Below are 19,152 nucleotides of genomic sequence, written 5' to 3'. Positions count from 1 at the left end.
ATCTATAAAGATAGAAAAACAAGCTTGCTAACAATTTCGAAAATATTTTCAGTTTTTGCATACATAATAACTATATTCATTTTGATAAACATATTTATAAACAAATGGTAGGCATACCAATGGGTTCTAATTGTTTGTTATTAAACACAAAGGGCTATCTGTGCTCTGCCCACCACGGGTATCGAAACCCGGTTTCTAGGGGTATAAGTCCTCAAACATACCGTTGTGCCACTGGGGCTTATGGGTACTAATTACTCAAGCAGTGTTGCTAATTTATATCTTTACTATTACGAAAATAAATTTATATATAATTTTTCAAATCCGGAATTGTTAGATTTAACTTATAGATACATTGATGATTTAATTAGCGTCAATAATCCATTAATCAGTAATTATGTCAGTAATATTTATCCTACAGTTCTACAAATCGAAACCACCTCTATATGAAATATCGAAGTACATTTTATATATTTAGATATTAAGATAATTAATAATCATTCTAATATTAATATTTATGACCACAGAAATGATTTTACATTTCAAATTTTTGGACTCATCTCGCCAAACAGTAATGTACCACATAATGCCATACAGTACATCATATATTCACAGCCACTCAGGTAATGTAGAATTTGTAACAATCAACAGTTTCTAATTTCCAATATAAATATATTAGTGAATAAACTGATTTTTAATGGATTTAATAACTCTAATTAAATATTTTAAATACTTTTGTAATAAGTATATAAAATATGTATTTTATTTTTAAAATGATAGTATAAACGAAATCATAATAAGCGTAATAAATGTTCTACATGATGTTGATAAACTGTGTCTACTGTTCTACATGATGTTGATAAACTGTGTCTACTGCTTTAGATTATGTTAATAAACTATGTGTACTATTCTACATGATGTTAATAAACTGTATCTATTCTACACGATGTTAATAAACTGTATCTATTCTACACGATGTTAATAAACCGTGTCTACTGTTCTACATGATGTTAATAAACCGTGTCTACTGTTCTACATGATGTTGATAAACCGTGTCTACTGTTCTACATGATGTTGATAAACCGTGTCTACTGTTCTACATGATGTTGATAAACCGTGTCTACTGTTCTACACGATGTTAATAAACCGTGTCTACTGTTCTACATGATGTTGATAAACAGTGTCTACTGTTCTACACGATGTTAATAAACCATGTCTGGTGAAAAAGAAAATAAATTTTTAACATCTGCATACAAATATGACTTCTGTTGGAAGTGTGTGTATTATTATTATTATATATTAATTGTTAAATATAAAGCCTATCTTTCTTTAATTTTCACTGCCTCATAAAGGACCTTAATGGTTCTCACACATATGAAACATTTTATGACAGGCGCATTATCTACTACTTTGTTGTTTATGGTGATTAGTTACACGGACGATTCTCCTGCTGCATTCGAAGATAAAAATTCTCAAGAAATTTTCACGAACCAATAACTATTTCTTCGTAGCGCCGACTCTACTAAATGTTTTTTTATGAAAACAATAATTGGCACATCAACTACAAAGTCCTTTAGAACGGAATGCTGAATGGGTAGTTTTTGTGGGTGTGAGTGCATACATAATACTTGTAAAGAGCACCTGTTTATAAGATTGTTTTAACTATTGTTGGTAATTCAGTTTCTAAGAATAAGAAAGAAAAAAAAACACGTGTGTGTGTATTATTAATAACAAAGCCACATAGGGCTATCTGCTGTGTCTACCGAGTGAAATCGAACACGATTTTGGCATTGTAACTTCCTAGACTTACCGCTGTCCCACCGGGGGACCAAACAATCGTGGATTCACATCGTATGTAAGGCATTAAAGATAGGATTAATCACTAATCAAAACACTTTTGTTTTACAACAATTCTTTTATTTTTAACAGCATTGTTAAAATACCAGCACAACAGAACAACTTTAAAATTGGATTTAGCACCTGTTAATAATCGAAACATATAAGCTTAATAATCACAGTGATATAATCAAACTGTAAACAAGAAGTCATGCTCCAGTTTCTTCAACTAGTTCTTCGGATGGAGACTAGTTTACCGCATGACCGCTAGGCGCTACTTTAAGAACATGAATATGATTGAAAGAATGTTTAGGAAAACTTTAATATACATGTTTTAAAACTGGACCAACTGAATCAGTTTTTATTTTAATTTATAGCAATGATATATCATAATAAATGCTTTGCTCTGATTTCACATATTCAATTAGCTCCACAACTGATATATATATGCAGTTAAATTGTTACTATACTGGTTCTTAAGGCCTTATAAATTCAACCAGGCTTATCTGCTGTTGGGATTTTGGATACTATTTTCTATCTCTTATACGACTTTGAAAATTCTTATTAAACATTTATATATATGTAATAAAAAATCACATCTATTAGCGTTTTCCATTCACCGGTCCCTACTTATTTAAATGGTTCGTCAAGAAATTATTTTTACCCCTAATAACTTCGCGAAATTTTGCTAAACATTTCTACTGATTATCCTGTATTTTAAAATAGAACTAACAAATAATTTTCCATGAACTCTTTGCGAAAATGCTAAAATAAACCTTCATATTACAAAGATATATCAAACAGACGTATATTACCAACAGGAGTTTTATATGACTGTCTTAATACTTTTAAATAACATATCGGTGACGCGTAAAATAAATAGCCTAAGGATTAATTTTTCATAAACTATTATAAAGCTCTAAACCCATATTATGAAAATATAAAAGTGACTTAATGCAAAAATTATGAATATATAATATACCGATGTTTGTAACTAAAGGGTTAAAGAGTGCATATAGCTTTCCCACGATTGTGTAAACATATCTAATGACTCACAAAAGCAGTAAAAATAACACAATGTACCACAAAACTACGATTGTTCATGCATTGTTGCTTACGAACTCTCCATGTATTAAAATAAACTTATTGTTTGCCTGCCTCATTATTGTGACCAAGAATCGTTCAAGCGTGAAGCATCTGGAAAAAGCTAGAAGCCGAAAGAAAATACTTTCCTGAAATTTATGGTGGTTTGTCTCGTTACATAATAATCCCTACTCTTCATTTAGTGCAACTGTCACCCAATATTTCTGGAAAATTTAGATAATTATATAACTAGAAATTATCGCCAAGTGACAAAGAATAAGATCTTTTTTATTCCAAGATGGAAACTATTGTTCTACCGGCGCAAGTTTTTTTTTTTTTAACAATTTAATAAAACAAAGCCAAACAGTAATATCTAAGAAACTAAATCACATCAAACTGCTCTCAAAACAACCTTTCGTTACAGGTCGTCGAAGTTACTCTTTACGTCCTGCAGCATGACTAACTAGTACAACAAACTAGCAAGTACACTTTGAATTAAGCATGAAGACTGGCACTAGGATGACTTTACTGCCGAGCGCTTGAACGAAATCAGTCTTAAGATATCAAAAATGTCGGTTAACAAAAAACCTTTCTTTCTGTACAAATAATTATAAACATCCGAAAATTTTTTATCTGCATATAGAAAACCTAATCACAGAACTCAAATTCATCACCCGACGTTTTGACTCTTAAGTTTTTATGCTTTGGTGCTTTTTTTTTCCACACCGGAGACGGATTCTGTCATGTCACAGTTACCCTATTTAGGGTACACTAAATACATATTCCTAGTTATGTTTCGTATCAAAGCTATCATCAAGTACCGCAACAGTAATAAGCTTATTTACCACCACGGGTTATTATTTTCTCACCTGTTTTAATCATTATTAGTTCACAACAACATACTGCATGTGTTCAAAGTAACAAAAATGTAAATATTATTCATGTAGAATAAGCCACATAAGAATACCCATGTCACTTTAAAAGTGCTCCTATCACCAGTGAATCATACCTACATACTTATTTACACTCCACTAGAACCATACATTACGTCACGACTCACGTGATGGTCTTACTTTTACCTTCCACTTGAACCAACTAAATTTAGCGTCTTTTGGCATAGAATGTCTCCGTTGGAGGTCGCTTCGGCTCTTATTCTCGCTTCCACGTTTACTTTTACGAAATTTACCCAAGGTTGCCAGAGGAGCAAGAGTGTCTGGTTCTTCCGAAATTACGTCAGACGTATCATCCACATGGTGTCTGTACCTGTTTACTCCACGCTTTTGGTACTTGCCTGGTTTGGAAGACAACACAGACCGGCTACGAACGACTCGAGCCACTGAACTGCGCTGTTCATTTTGATCTGCATGTTTTTCATAATGGCTAATTCCCGGAATGTACATGACCAGTGGCTTACGCCGTCTTGTTGAGTCACTGTCAGAACTAGACACTCCAGAAGCAGCTGATGACCCTGTTATATATCCGTAGTGACGATTTTTCCGTTCTCTGCTGTTTCCACTAATAGCTGTGCTGTTACTTCGTCGCACTCGAGCTTTCTGTTGAGATTGAGAAGTAGCAGTAAAACCTCTTCTGACGTCTGAAGAGTCACTCTGTACATAACGATCTGAATGAGTACCCCTGCATCTGTTATCACTAACATAGAACTGGTCATTCGGAAATTCAGAAAAGTCCTCCACATCTTGTTTTTTCATAAACAGATGAACCTTTTCATTTTGCTTTTCTCTTTCCTTTAGTTGTTGTTTGTTCAGAGTAAAAACACGTCTTTTCACATCATCTTTTTTCTCAACTCGAGACACAGAGCTGTTTGTGTCGTTTTCAACATAACAATTTGATTGATAGGAAACATCGCTTTGCGCCATCTCTCGACGATAGTCTTCTTCTGCCATCTTAGGACACAATCCTCCGCTAACGGAAACACTATTTATCTGTCTACCATTCTGGTAGGGCACATTTTCATAGCTAATTTCTTGCTTTTGGGGATTAAGCTCGCGAATTACCGATGAAGGAATAGCTCTATTCTTGTGGTAGCGGTTGGTAGCTTCACTTGACAAATCAGCCTCCTTGTTGTAACTGATATCAAAATGGCTACCTCTATAATTTTTCTCATACAATTTATGGTCTACGTTGTACCACTTTTTTTTATCATTCTTTTCCCAAACATGTGTCTTTCCTAGAAGGGTTTTATGCTTATTATGATTGTCTAAACCTAATGAATCATTTTTAGTTTTTAATTCATTCAAGGATCCTTCAGATGGGAGGGTGGCATAGTGGTGCAGTCTGTTAGATGGCATGTCAAAGAGGGAGCTTTCAGATCTAAACTTCTCACCTAATGTGTTATTCTTCTTTTCTTTTGCCTTCTTTCCCTTTTCTTTATTTACTTGGCTGTAGATAGCTTCACTATTTAAACAATTCATGAAGCCCGTATCCATTTCACGTTTATCGTGATTATTAATAATGTGATAATCTAAAATAGGAACATTACTGTAAGCGGAAACGAATCCATCCTTTGAACGGATTATTCTTGATTGATCTTCATCTTCACATGTAACAGAGGAATCCCTTAATATGGACGCCTTGCTACACTGAACACCTTTTTCTTCCGTGAGTTTACATGCGGGTTTTGAAATCTTCTGTTCTACAAGATTATCCAAAGACCAATCTCGGTCATCTTGCCTTTGGTGAATATTATCTGTGGACATACCTTTTGCTGTTGTGCTATACATATTGTTATCATAATCTGTAAGTAGATCATCACAAGACTTGGCTCGTCGGTTATTAGAAGAATGTTTATCATCATTACTTTCTTCCCACCCATGCTCTCCCAAAATGTGATCACTCTCGTCAAAAGTCTGAAAGCGTTTGTCATTCTGGTAGATAGAATTCGTCATAAATGTGTTATGTGGCGCTATTCTATCACTGTTCTTCCATGTATCTGAATTCAAACTAGATAAAGATGGGCCTCTCAAGATCTCAGCACTTCTAGCTGCTCTCATAATATTGATATTGTTTTCAATAGGTTGAATTTCAATAGAAGAATCATTTTCATCGAACGACCTCCAAGATGATGATGAATTTTTTCTCAAACGACCAAAAGACCTTTCTTGGAGATCACCATTCATTATATGATCATCAATCATAAAAGGGCCTTTTGGGTTAGTCGAGACCACTTCACTTGGAACACACTGTTCTCTGTAATTACGTACTGTGTTTTCTTGGTTTTTTGAATTAACTAGATTTTTAGTGTCCTTCTTTTTTAAATGTGTCATTCCAAATATTACTTTGACGCCATTGAAGATTTTGTTTTTCTTAGGTTTATTTTCTCGAATATTTTTTGTATTAACTTCTAAATGATCTGCTGGAGTTTTAAAAGACTCAACAGACACTCTATTATTCTTTGTCTCTGAATCCTTTGTTGTTTCAGGTTGGTCTTTTGTATTTTCATGTGGATAAAATGCCTCTTTATTAAATATTTTTACAATATTTTTAACATGATCCTTTTTCACTCGTGGGGCCTCAGATAAAACTTTGCTAGAGAATCTGTCATCTCCCTTAGCTCTACTGTCACGTCCTGAACTGAAGCTTGTACCTATCGATATTTTGTCGTCGGTTTCATTCGTGGTATCTTTAGGTCTGACAACAGACGTTAGACTGTCCTTGTTGAAGCCATTACGTTTATTATCCGAGTTAGACGTGGAGTAATCGTACTCCTTTTTGACCTGTTCCATATTTGGCTCATGATGATGGCGATTTTTATACACTTTAAACCAAAATCTCTTTTCAGGACTAACTTCATTGGGAACGTGGTTGCCGTTTGGTTTGTCTCCATTCATGTAGGTTTCAGTCCTACGAGGGTACTTCTTAACCCTAACAGCTTTATTAAAACTCACCTTTTTTGCTGATGCTCGGGAATCGCTGCTCGCGTCAGAATCGGAACGTGTCGAGTCCGATCGATGAACTTTTGAACTAATAGCAAATATGCTACCAGGCATTTTTTTAATTTTTTTTCTACTCTTCGGGCTTGGTGATACTTACAATAAATATTAAACCAAAGAAAATGAAGCAAAGTTCACAGTAAATTAGAGTCCACAACAATTCTCTTTCAATTATTTCTTATCTTCTCATCTCTATAACAAAGAGAATTCACAGACCTAGTTTCATTACGTCGACAAGTGGATCTTCTGTCACGGATTCGATGCGACATGGAACGTTCTGTAAAAAAAAATTACAAATTAAATATTATTTCGAGAAAAAACGCCTAATAGTAATATTAGGCACATATTAACTTAAAACGTGGGATAGGTCTCTATCATTTCAAGATTGTATATTACTAAAGGTTAAAGTTCAGAGAAAGTACTAGCATGAATATAATATTTACTGTGTAACCGAACTCGTTTTCGACTTTCTGTATGAATTTCACATGACAACATTAAATTTGTCGCAATTTAAATATTAACCTACAAATGAATAAAGAAAAAGACAACACGTTGTGCTTCTACCTTTGTTTAAAAACAACGAATCTCTTAAGTTTAACATCTTTGTTTGTGTTTAAGTACAAAGCTACACAATGGGCTATTCACATCGCAGGTATTAAAACCCGATTTTTAGCGTTGTAAGTCCACAAACTTACCGCTGAGCCACCGGATGGTTAAGTTTAACGTGTAATATACGATAATACCAATTATTATTAAAATTAAAACTTTTGCTTGGTTTTCTGGGATTGTGAGTTTTCTGTCTTAAAAAACGGACCGGGTGTTAGCTAGCGGTTAGGTGCCCGGACTGTGAATCCCACGTCTCGTGGTACACGGCCACAAGACTTAATAACGAGTGCTGTTGACTGGTTGCCTTCTATCTATTTTAGCTATCAAAATTAGAAACGACTAAGCGCCGATAACCAATCTGAGTAGCTTTGTGCGAAAATATTAAAGAACGAAAACAAAACTGTCCCAAAAACAAATACATGGAAACCTAAAGATACCCTTATCAACACTAGCCTCTCAAGCAAAGAGTAGGATTTGTTCCGGATACTCGCTACACAAGGAAGGGCGCTCGACTTGCAATCTGAGGGTCGCGGGTTCGAATCCCCGTCCCGCCAAACATACTCGCCCTTTTAGTCGTGGGGGCATTATAATGTTTCGGTTAATCCCACTATTCGTTGGTAAAAGAGTAGCCCAAGAGTTAGCTGTGGGTAGTGATGACTGCTAAATTAGGGACGGCTAGTGTAGATAACCCTCGTGTGGCTTTGCGCGAAATTCAAAAACAATTATTTGAAGAATAGGATTTCTGCTTATAGCATGCACATAATGGCTTTCATTCAAGTAAAATGTTTTTGACATATTAGCCTTAAGATCCACGAGGGAGCTGGCCACTGATCCGAGAATCTCAGCATTTATTTGGTTTCAAACACAAATAATTTATTTTGACTTTCTTTGCTATTTCCTCTTCCTTGCGTTATTATGTCTACCAATTCCTGAAATATGAAAGAAATGCCTGCTAATAAGCACGACAAACCTGATCTTTAGCTATTAATTATAGCAACCTTTTATAAGGTTAATAATGCCACAAAGTAACGTTCGCCATACATCTTTAGGGGAAGAAATCTGAAACATATTGCAGAGACTGTATCAACTTCAGTAGAGAAGCAGTATTAGCATTATGTTGGTATTTAAGCCGTTAACCTAAAGGAAGAACAAAGAAAGAAGGGATATAGATAGCCCCCAGTGGCACAGCGGTGTATCTGTGGACTTACAATATCGAGATTTAATACCCGTGGTGGGCAGAACACAGATAGCCCATTGTGCAGCTTTGCGCTTAAATTCAAACAAAGAAAGGTCATAGATATTCACCGACCAGTCCCATTACGAATGGAAGGGTTAGTATAAAATCCGTATTAAATATATGGTTATCTTTTTTCAGGATCAGGCTTTATAACTTTAACACATTTTTTCTTAAATCTCAAACAAGAAGCTTTTCCTGATTATGTGAACACAAAATGTTCAGCCTGTTGATTCGCATAACAAGATACTACGATAATGGTTGGAGACGGCTTGAATGGGTAATGAAGAAAACTTTAATATAAGTTTAACATAACAGCAAATGTACAACGTTTCGACAAGGTTTTGTCATCATCAGGTACCCATTCAAGCTGTCTTCAACCATTATTAGTCTCAAAGTGGGTTCCTCGTTATCGAAAAAGATACAACGATGTTTAAAATACCTTTTTGTTTTGGTAGTCAGTTTCGTACTATTATCAATTAATTATGTAAAATATTCATTAATTTGTTAATATATTTCTCTGCGTTTAGTGAAGGCAAACTGCATTTAAATTTTTTCTAAGTAAGATACGCCTCCCAGTGGCACAGCGGTATGTCTGCGGACTTACAACGCTAGAATACGGGTTTCGATACCCGTGGCGGACAGAGCACAGATAGCCTATTGTGTAGCTTTTCGCTTAATTACAAACAAACTAAGTACGATAGAAGAGCTGATATTTATATGATGTCATTTGTAGAAATTATTTTATAGAAGATATTAGATACACAATTTTTGATAAATATTATGAACTGATTAATTAGTTTACCATACATGTGCTGAAAGCTGTCAGGAAAATTAATACATACTCATACTTGAGGTGTTAAAGCTACACTTTTCAAATGATTAGATACGAGCATAGATATATTCATTCTGACAGACTATACATTTGTTAAAACATGTACAGAATTATTAAAACTGAACAGTTTACTATAAAGAACGTCGATACTATAATAATAGGTAAGCAGTCTCTTTCGACATAAATACATTAAGGTTCTGGATGTAATTCAAAAAGAATTCCGTGCATTTTAATTTATTCGCTATATAAGAATATTGTGGAGACAAGAGATTCCTACAATTTCTTTATTTAGGAGCCCACTTAACTTACAACCTCTTGATTAAGAACTACTACTTAATTACTCCACCAAAATGAAGTAATGAAACTTTCACCGAAAATAACACTTTAAAATGGTGAAATAAGATAAATTAAGAAACAATGCCAGTGTTGTTGTACGTGTTATGTTCCTTGTAACAATATCGAGGGTCTTCCAGGGTCCCAGGACTTCAGTTTAGGAACCTCTATTCTAGATTATTTGATTGAGACAAAATATAGTGGACTCAGAATAATGCACGTATATAAATTACATTAACACAATATAGATGTGATAAGCATCAGTTACCGTCATTTTCTGGTATCTATATGGTTAAGTAGAATTATAAAATTTTTTTTGGGGGGTATATTCAGTGTCATTACACTGCACATTGTTAGCATAGGCTTCAATATTTTTCATTTCCTTATATATATATACTGTAGCTCAGTGTGCTGAATTAAATATTATATGCGAAAACGAAAGACCTAAGTACAAAAGAAACAACTCTCGCTACAGTTGTTCCCATGGGCTTCATAACTGAGTTGAATAAAAAGTAATATTTCATCCTTCTGTGCAGTTAGTTTTCAACTCATCCGTGTTTTAATTAATAAATAAAAAGTACAAAATGTTCTTTATGGTGCTAAAGTAGAGAAGTTATTTAAAGTAAAGATTATGCTTCGAGACAGATGTAAGAGACTATCATTTTCTTATGTCATGCAATATCAAATATCTCAGTCTAGGCTAATTTTACAAAAAAATCTATTACCGAGAAAAAACTATAATTATAACAGTTACCAGTAAAATAACAAAGAAAAGCTACATTAAATTATATTTTCGAAAGGCATAAAGAATTTATGTTTTATATATCACACAATTGAGCATATACTCCACAGTAACTTAAATATAATAAATAAAGATAACACACAATTTTATGAATAAATACTTAAGCAACGTTGGGGAGTTTAGAATCTATACAAAGTTATCCTTTCTACGGATTAGACTACATCTCTGTAAAAGCTCCGCCCAAGAAAATATCTAAACATTACCTAATTTAATTGCTAAAGTTGGTCTCAAATGCCTAAAATGACATTTAAATAAATTATATTAAGTAATTAAAATAAGAAATGATATTAGTATTTACTATGTAGGCATGGCCTGGTGGTTAGGGTACTTAATTCATAAACTAAGGGTTGCGGGTTCAAATCACACCACTACACATGTCGCCCTTTCAGTCATAGTTGTGTTATAATGTGACGGTCAATCCCACTATCGTTGGTAAAAGACTAGCCAAAGAGTTGGCTTCAACATAAGGAACAGGTAACCCTCGAGAAGTTTGCGCAAAATTCAACAAACGAACTTTACTTTATCACGAACAATCCCATTATATACAAACAAAAATATAAATATTTTAAAAGTAAAACTTTCGAACCATCTATTTTTTTATTCGTAAATCAGCTTATTGAAAATTAGTTAACTCTTTTTCTGTAAAACTTCGATATATTGACAATTTTGCCAATATAATGCTGCTACATACTAGAAAATAACAATGTTTCAATAATAATAGTCAACACTTAAATTAATACAGATATAAATGAATTCAAACAAGCAGGTAACTTTTTGTTTCACAATGCATTTGTGATTTTCACAAATATCTTGTTGTATAAAAGACAGCTGTTAATGTTAATGAGCAGCCATGTCAATTTAAAGGTAACGATTTATATTAATCTAAAGTGTAATTTTCTTTATCTTATTGTGAAGGAACTGCACACGAGACACGCATGTTAACAACTAATTATATACGTTTGTCTATTTGTGTGTGTGTGTGCATAGAGAGGGAGAGAGAAAACGATATATTACTCTAAACTACACTTACATCCAATGTTGGTCAGTGATAAGTTTGCAAACTTACAACAATAAAATCCGGTTCGATTCCCTTCACATAACATAGCTTGATGTACAGCTTTGCGCGAAAACAACATCTTAAAACCAACCAGTAAGCTATTAAAACCACAACGCAAGCGGTTCACAAGTGTTTGTAATGTAGAATTGTGAATAAACCAGACTTAACTTGCAATAAAGATATTGACAGCTACTTCACAACATTTTATTGATAACACACTAACAATGCAAGAATCGCTGTGGAAAAAAATATATTCATCATTTACAGTTGGTATATTTTATACTGAAGAAAATCACAAGACAAATTAATTAAACAATGACACGAAAATTTCTGACCATAAACTAAATTTGCTTCAGAGTATATTACAATTTTACCTACACCAGAACATCTCAAATGTTACTTCGCCTATATCATCAGGCATGCCCCATTAATAGAAAAGGGAAACCAAAGTTTTTAAGTTTTTCATCTTCAAATAGTTCATTAAAAATACTGTGGTGCAAATGATTCAAATACTAAAAATTGGAAATAAAACTAACTAAAAACAAAGACTTTCCTATTCAAACAAAGTTTCGGACAGACACGAATTTCTTCAGATAAAATTAAACAAAGATAATACAAAAGTAGAACATAATGTAATCGAAATTATAAGTGTGCACTGTGCTTAAAGAGAAACATACGTTCATAATGAAAAAGTGCGCGTGATTCGAAAGGCAGCTAAATATATGATAAGAGTGAGGAGTCTTCAAAATTGTAAAACTTAAAACGTTTATACACACACAGACAAGTATATATACACGTAAGAATAACTGGCTACATGGTATAAGAATTTGTACGTGAATAACTTCGTATGATACAATAACTGTAGTCCATTTAGGGTTGTGGCAAAATAAAATTGCAGTCAGCATGCAAACAACATCAGTCATTTCAGAATAACTGCTCTTCCCCCCACATCCCAGGAGTAATAAAACAAAGCTCAAATTAACTAATCCATTGACTTTATACTATCTATTTGATAGTAATGAGTCAAAAAATAAATGCCGCGTTTTGGAACACTTTCATTAACCACCAATCCAAAAAACGAACATCACGTATAATAGTTAAACGAACCACCTAAACGTCACGTTAATGTAGCCTGTATAATGTGTAAAGTTTAGTATACTCTAATCCCTTACAGTGATGGTACACGACTAGACACATTCGGCTTGTAATGCTGTTTGAATACAAGAAGGAAACAACGCCTCTGCAGGCACAAATAATATCAAATATGGAAATATTTTGAACATTCGTAAGTGGCAACGATGGTTCATCAAATTTCGTTCAGGTTACTTTAGCCATAAAAACTGTGATGGCAGAGGCCGACATTTTGGAATTGATATTGATGCTCTGAAGACGCTTGTTGAGTCTAACTCAAGGCTACACACTCGTGAAATGGCCCTGAAATTGTATGTCTCTCCTAAAACAATACGTAAACATCTAAGGAATATGGGAAAACTCCATAAACAGGGTGTTTGGGTACCTAATGAACTCTCCGATGATCATCGTTTCCAACGTGTGAACGTTGCTTCGTTTTTCAGGCGGGTAATGCACGTGAACCATTTTTGGACAGAATTGTTACTGGTGATAAAAAATCGATTCTCTATGCGAATATTAAATGCCAAAAACGATGGCTCAGTCCAAGACAAAGACCACTTCCGACCCCAAAATCTGGATTCCATCCGCAGAAAGTGATGCTTGAATTTGGTGGGACATCAAATAAGTAATTCATTTCGAACTCCTCAATCCACAGCGAACTGTGAATGCAGAGATCTATAGTCAGCAACTGAAATGTTTAAATCAAGCCCTTAATCAGAAACGCCCTTTACTCGTCAATCGGAAAGGTGTTCTTCTCCACGACAATGCACGTCCACATGTGGCACGTTTGACGCAATATAAGATTATGGAGATGGGTTGGGAAGTTCTCCCCTTACCCACCATATTTTCCAGATATAGCACCATCAGATTAGCATCTTTTTCATTCGCTGCAACATCATCTTAAAGGGAAAACGTATGCAAATGTTGTAGGTGTTAAAGAGGACATGAAATGTTTTTTGCTTCAAAGCCAGGTGATATTTTTAATCAGGACATTAATAAACTGATTGTAAGATTGAAAAGCATCATTGATAAGAATGGAGACTATTTAATTTAATAAATATTTTGTTGTAATATATAAGTTGTTCGAGTTTTTTCATCTAAAAATATGACATTAATTTATTGACGACCTAATATATATATATATATATATACATATATAATTAGTTGTAATATTACATAGAAAATGAAAGCAAAAAAGAAAATAGAAACAATGCAGCTACAAAACAGACATGTACCACCACAAGGTGAGTAGTTATGCAATGTTCCCTGGTTTATGAAGTTCTGACGAAATTCCTTATTCTTCCTCATCTTTTTATAATTATATAATTATTGTTACTGAATGTTGTGTGTTGCTGTATTAATTAACGCACATATCATTTTGCTATGTTTTATGGGCACTATCCATCATGTGTAACTAGATGTATGCTAGTTTATTCTTATGGCTACAAACGTTATAAAATGTATAGTAAGCCTCACATGTCCTTCTCTTAGTTCATTCATCCGATTAGTTACAATTATTCCTTTTGTAAAATCAGAAACGTAATGTTGTATGTGTAATATGCAACATGTGTGACAAATGTCTAATCCTCTACATATTCGCATAAATCTCTATAGGTCTCAGATTAAAAATAATGTGGCGAATGCAGTTGAATCAGAACATTTTAGAATTCATCCCTTTGCTTCAATAGTGATTACAATTTTAGAAATTGTGAATAAAGAAACAGATAGATTACAAAAGGAAAACTTTTATATTCTTAAGTATAAAACTTTATGTCCTTAGGATTTAAATCAAGACTATAACGGCACCACTGCTATAAATTTAAGTAATAACAATTGTATTGGTAATTTCTTTTTGCCAGATAGTATCAATAAAAATGGTACAAAAAGAAAAACTAGAGAAAAAGGCAAAAATAGATTAAAATGGGTTGATTTTATTCAATTTTGTACAGGTTTAGATAGTAAGTTTTATATAGTTGCTAATAGTCGTAGTTATCTCTACAAGAATCTATATAAACTAAATATTTCAAAGTTAAAGTTATTAACAAAAAATTTTAATCACACTTCATTTTTAAAATAATCATGTTAAACACTTCATCATAAGTATTATAAAATTTAGATTTAAGTTGAATACTTTAAATGATATAATTAATAAAGTGCCAAAAAAGAAATCGTCGTATATAGTAATTAATTTTAAGCGTAAGATTGTTAATGATTTACAAATTTCTACAATTTTCCATGATTCTGTAACACAAAATACATTTCCTTTAAAATATCTAAAACCCGTTATTAGTTTTAAATATGAAATTCCAATAGAACATCTTATATATATAATTATAAAGATTTTTTTAAATAACTTAAATATAGATAATGTGAAGAGTTTATTATGTGATTGTTACTTAAATTCCTTGGTAGACTGTCCCTAATTTAGCAGTGTAAGACTAGAGGGAAGGCAGCTAGTCATCACCACACACCGCCAACTCTTGGGCTACTCTTTTACCAACGAATAGTGGGATTGACCGTCACATTATAACGCCCCCACGGCTGAAAGGGCGAGCATGTTTGGTATGACAGGGATTCGAACCCGCGACCCTCAGATTGCGAGTCGAGTGCCTTAACCACCAATATTAACAGCAGCAACAAAGTAAATATATATATATATATATCAAGTTGCTAATCAATTCGGTACTTAAAATATTCTAATTTTAGTTTCTACAATAGTGCTTCATTTTACAAACTTTAAGAAAATATATTTTCATTAGCGTAAATAATTCATTGCTTAAGTGTAGCTGAATTTTTCGCTATAGAATATTGCAAAAAATAATTTAAACTTAAAAATGCAATAAACGAGTCTGTATTTTTTTTATCAGAAACTTTCAATGAATTCCGATGCATGTGTAGCTGTCAAGATAACACATTACAGAATAGTTGGCAATTCGATGATTGTAGTATGATGTAGTGTTCCTCAGGTAATTTTGTTCTGTTTTGCTGAACAGTCTCGTAGAGTATTAGTTTAGACCCGGTGGACCAATCAAACTGATAATTCGTTCCAGTCTCTAGTGGAATCAAGAAATATAAAAAAAAACAGTCTTCAGTAGAAGAAGGGTAACTCTGTTGTTCCTCAGGGAAGGCTGGATGTATGCGAAACTAAATTAACAGCGTTAATTAAGTTGAAGACAGAAGGCGGTTAATTATCGTTGAATACAGTAACTAAAGAAAGAAAGAGATTATGTACGTCTTCTACTAAGCATTAGTGTTCATTACCTTAAGGACAAACGGGAAAATGTAAGTAGAGAGGGAAAGCAAATTAGGTGTGGTTGTTTAAAGGAAACAAAACTTTCTAAAATGATGTAAGACATTATTATACTGGATACTAAATGACGTTGTAAAAGTCTTAATTATAATAAGACTAGTTTTCATACATTTGATTAGAATTATCTGGAAGATTTTTAACTAATGTACTTATTAAATACGTATTAAGTTAAAATTAATAGCATTTTTAAGAGTTGTTTCTGCTCGCTAAAGCCACAAATGTGATTTTATCATCCTTACTTTGGTGTTACTACATTCGCAGGATAAATTTTCATCTTTGTGAATTATGAAATTCGCTTGCCTTTATTTGAAGAGGCACGGCATGGCTAGGTGGTTGGCTAGCGCAGATAGCCTCGTGTAGCTTTGCGCGAAATTCGAAAAACAAACAAACAAACAAACTCAACTATAAAGCAAAGAAAGTAACTTTAATAAACCGAGACCAACATCTTACTAATTACACACACACAACGGAAGAGATTTCTAGATTTATTCCACGTTAGAATATTAAATTTGAAAGAAAACTACTACCTTACCATACTTATTACCGTTCACCTACCTGTGGGGTCCACATAGACTCAGCCGGTAATTATCAGGGTAACACTTCTTATAATTACAAGAAACGGAAAACCCTCTTTCTTAGAAAACAATTAAAAGGCTGTTTTCTAATATCTTGAGAATAATATACCAATAAAGAAATGTTCTAAACTAGGCCTAAGTAGGCTTAAAACAAATCGTAGAGTAAAATAAAGCTCTATAAATGCGAGGTGAAATAACGTTAAGACATTAATTTGCTACTTATTAGTCTTCGCTATAAAATAGTAGAAGTTTTTTAACTCGCTCGCTGTGTGACACTGGGCCAGCTCTTCTCAACAAAACATATCTTTAAACACCTAAAATATCTTATGTAAACAATATCTTTGTTTTTCAGCTTTTAGTTTTCAACGAGTATAACACAGTAATAAAAAGTTGAAGAAAAAAAACTACAGATTTCTATAAGACGCCGAGGAACAAAGCTTCTCGGATTTTCTTTTCTTTTATTTGATGTCTAGCGCAAAGCTTCGCACTGGGCCGTGTGCTCCGCGCCACCGCAGGTATCGAAACCTGATTTTAATGGTATATATCTTCAGACTTGCCTCTGAGCCACCAGTATCTTCTGTAGTCGTTATTACTCAAACAGTCACCCGATGGGACAGCGGTAAGTTAACGGACTTACAATACTTAAATCTGGGGTTCGATACCCGCAGTGAACACGGCAGATAGCCCAATGTGACTTTAAAACGAACAAAGTTACTCAAATATTATAATAATTTTATTTTATGACGCTAGAGGTCAATAAAATAGGGTTACAGTTTCCTACACTTTTCTTCATGACCTCACACAGCGTATTTGTAACTCCGAATGTGTGAAATATTAATACAAGTATTCATTGGAATCACACACCGACGTGAGTTTTAAAACATCGCTTACACAATTTATCTTTGTTCAAGAAATTTTACTGTTTATAATAAATAATGACATCTTTTTTAACTGAATTTAAACCTCGATAATTAACTTTCATTTTGAAATACAAAGTATTTTAACAGACCCCCTCACGAGTCAGTGGGCGACATTTTGTTGAAAGAGAAACTACCCATTCTGTTTTTTTTTAGCGTTGGAGCTGCGAAAAGTGATTTGAAGTGGTAAGGTGACTGAAATCCGTCAGCACATCACGAGCTTAACGGCCAAGCACGAGAAGCATGGAAGTCACCAAATGACAGAGGCATTCAGGAACCGTTTAGAACCCACCTTGGTATATATTGTGCAACAAGCCGAGTACAATATTATTCCTGTAGCTGGTTTCAAGATGTTCCTGTCTGCTCATCCTACTGCTGACTATCGCGATACTTCGACCTTCCTTACCGAATCGCAGGTGAAATCGTTCGTATCTCAATTGAAAGCTAGACATAAAACGGTGATAGCAGAAGCCTAAAAGGTTGGCACTTGTTTGATTAATGATGCTGAGAATGTGGTTTTATTGATATATACTGAATTTACTCCCAGTGGGTAGACATTAGTACTAGCTAGTATGGAGACTTGAGGATGCTGTATTTCACTTAAACATTTATCAGTTAACAAACGAAAACTTGTCTCAAAAGGATACGTCCAAAACCACCCTCTTTGGAAGTTTCCGGATTGAACTTAATTTTAATATTCAACAAATTGTAGTGTAAAGACAGCCCTTGGCTCCTGGGGGACGTGTTAAAAAATGTGGTAAAGACACCCCTTGGCTCCTGGGGGACGTGTTAAAAAGTGTGTAAAGACACCCCTTGGCTCCTGGGGGACGTGTTAAAAAGTGTGGTAAAGACACCCCTTGGCTCCTGGGGGACGTGTTAAAAAGTGTGGTAAAGACACCCCTTGGCTCCTGGGGGACGTGTTAAAAAGTGTGGTAAAGACACCCCTTGGATCCTGGGGGACGTGTTAAAAAAGTAAGCTCAAATAAAAAACAACTCACTCTCATTCTTCTATAATCGTCTCGATGCAATATGAAAAAGTTTTAAGTGGGTTAAAATGTTTGACTTAAGTCGGTGCTCGTAAACTTAAATTGGAGTTTATATATATGTGTATATATAGAAGAATCACAACAGAACTAAGAAACTCTCTGTGAACGTTCTCTACGTTACTTCACAGTCACTGTTATACAAACACATATACTAGAAATACACGAAATTAAAGGTCAACCTTCATAGGGTTACACACTACGTTATACAAAGCAGAGCTGTCTCTCTGTCACGTGGAAAACTAGTTCCACGGTTAGTATCTGTATCTTTTGTAAACTTAGTACTAATTTTAACAGATTAGTTCCATAGAAAACAATGAAATAAACCAACACAGAAACTGTAACAAAGAAAAACACCTAAACATGAAAACTGTTATATTTAAAGTATCGTTTAGTGTAGAACCTGATGTAGACAGTCATATTTAAAGTCTCGTTTAGTGTAG

General features: G+C 33.9%; 1 protein-coding gene across 1 annotated transcript in view; it reads right to left on the bottom strand.

Annotated features, from left to right (window-relative positions):
• Nucleotides 1–1,931: 1,931 nt before the first annotated feature.
• The window catches only part of LOC106458847, a 30,116-nt gene continuing 12,895 nt past the window's right edge, over nt 1,932–19,152 (bottom strand). Inside the window, exon 2 of the mRNA XM_022385203.1 lies at nt 1,932–7,143. Coding sequence (XP_022240911.1) covers nt 3,966–6,923 — 2,958 coding nt within the window. The 5' untranslated portion in view covers nt 6,924–7,143 and the 3' untranslated portion in view covers nt 1,932–3,965. The remainder of the gene's footprint in view (nt 7,144–19,152) is intronic.

Source organism: Limulus polyphemus, unplaced genomic scaffold (assembly GCF_000517525.1).
Source record: "Limulus polyphemus unplaced genomic scaffold, Limulus_polyphemus-2.1.2 Scaffold523, whole genome shotgun sequence".
Classification (NCBI taxonomy): domain Eukaryota; kingdom Metazoa; phylum Arthropoda; class Merostomata; order Xiphosura; family Limulidae; genus Limulus; species Limulus polyphemus.
This window is presented reverse-complemented; position numbering and strand designations above follow the sequence as displayed.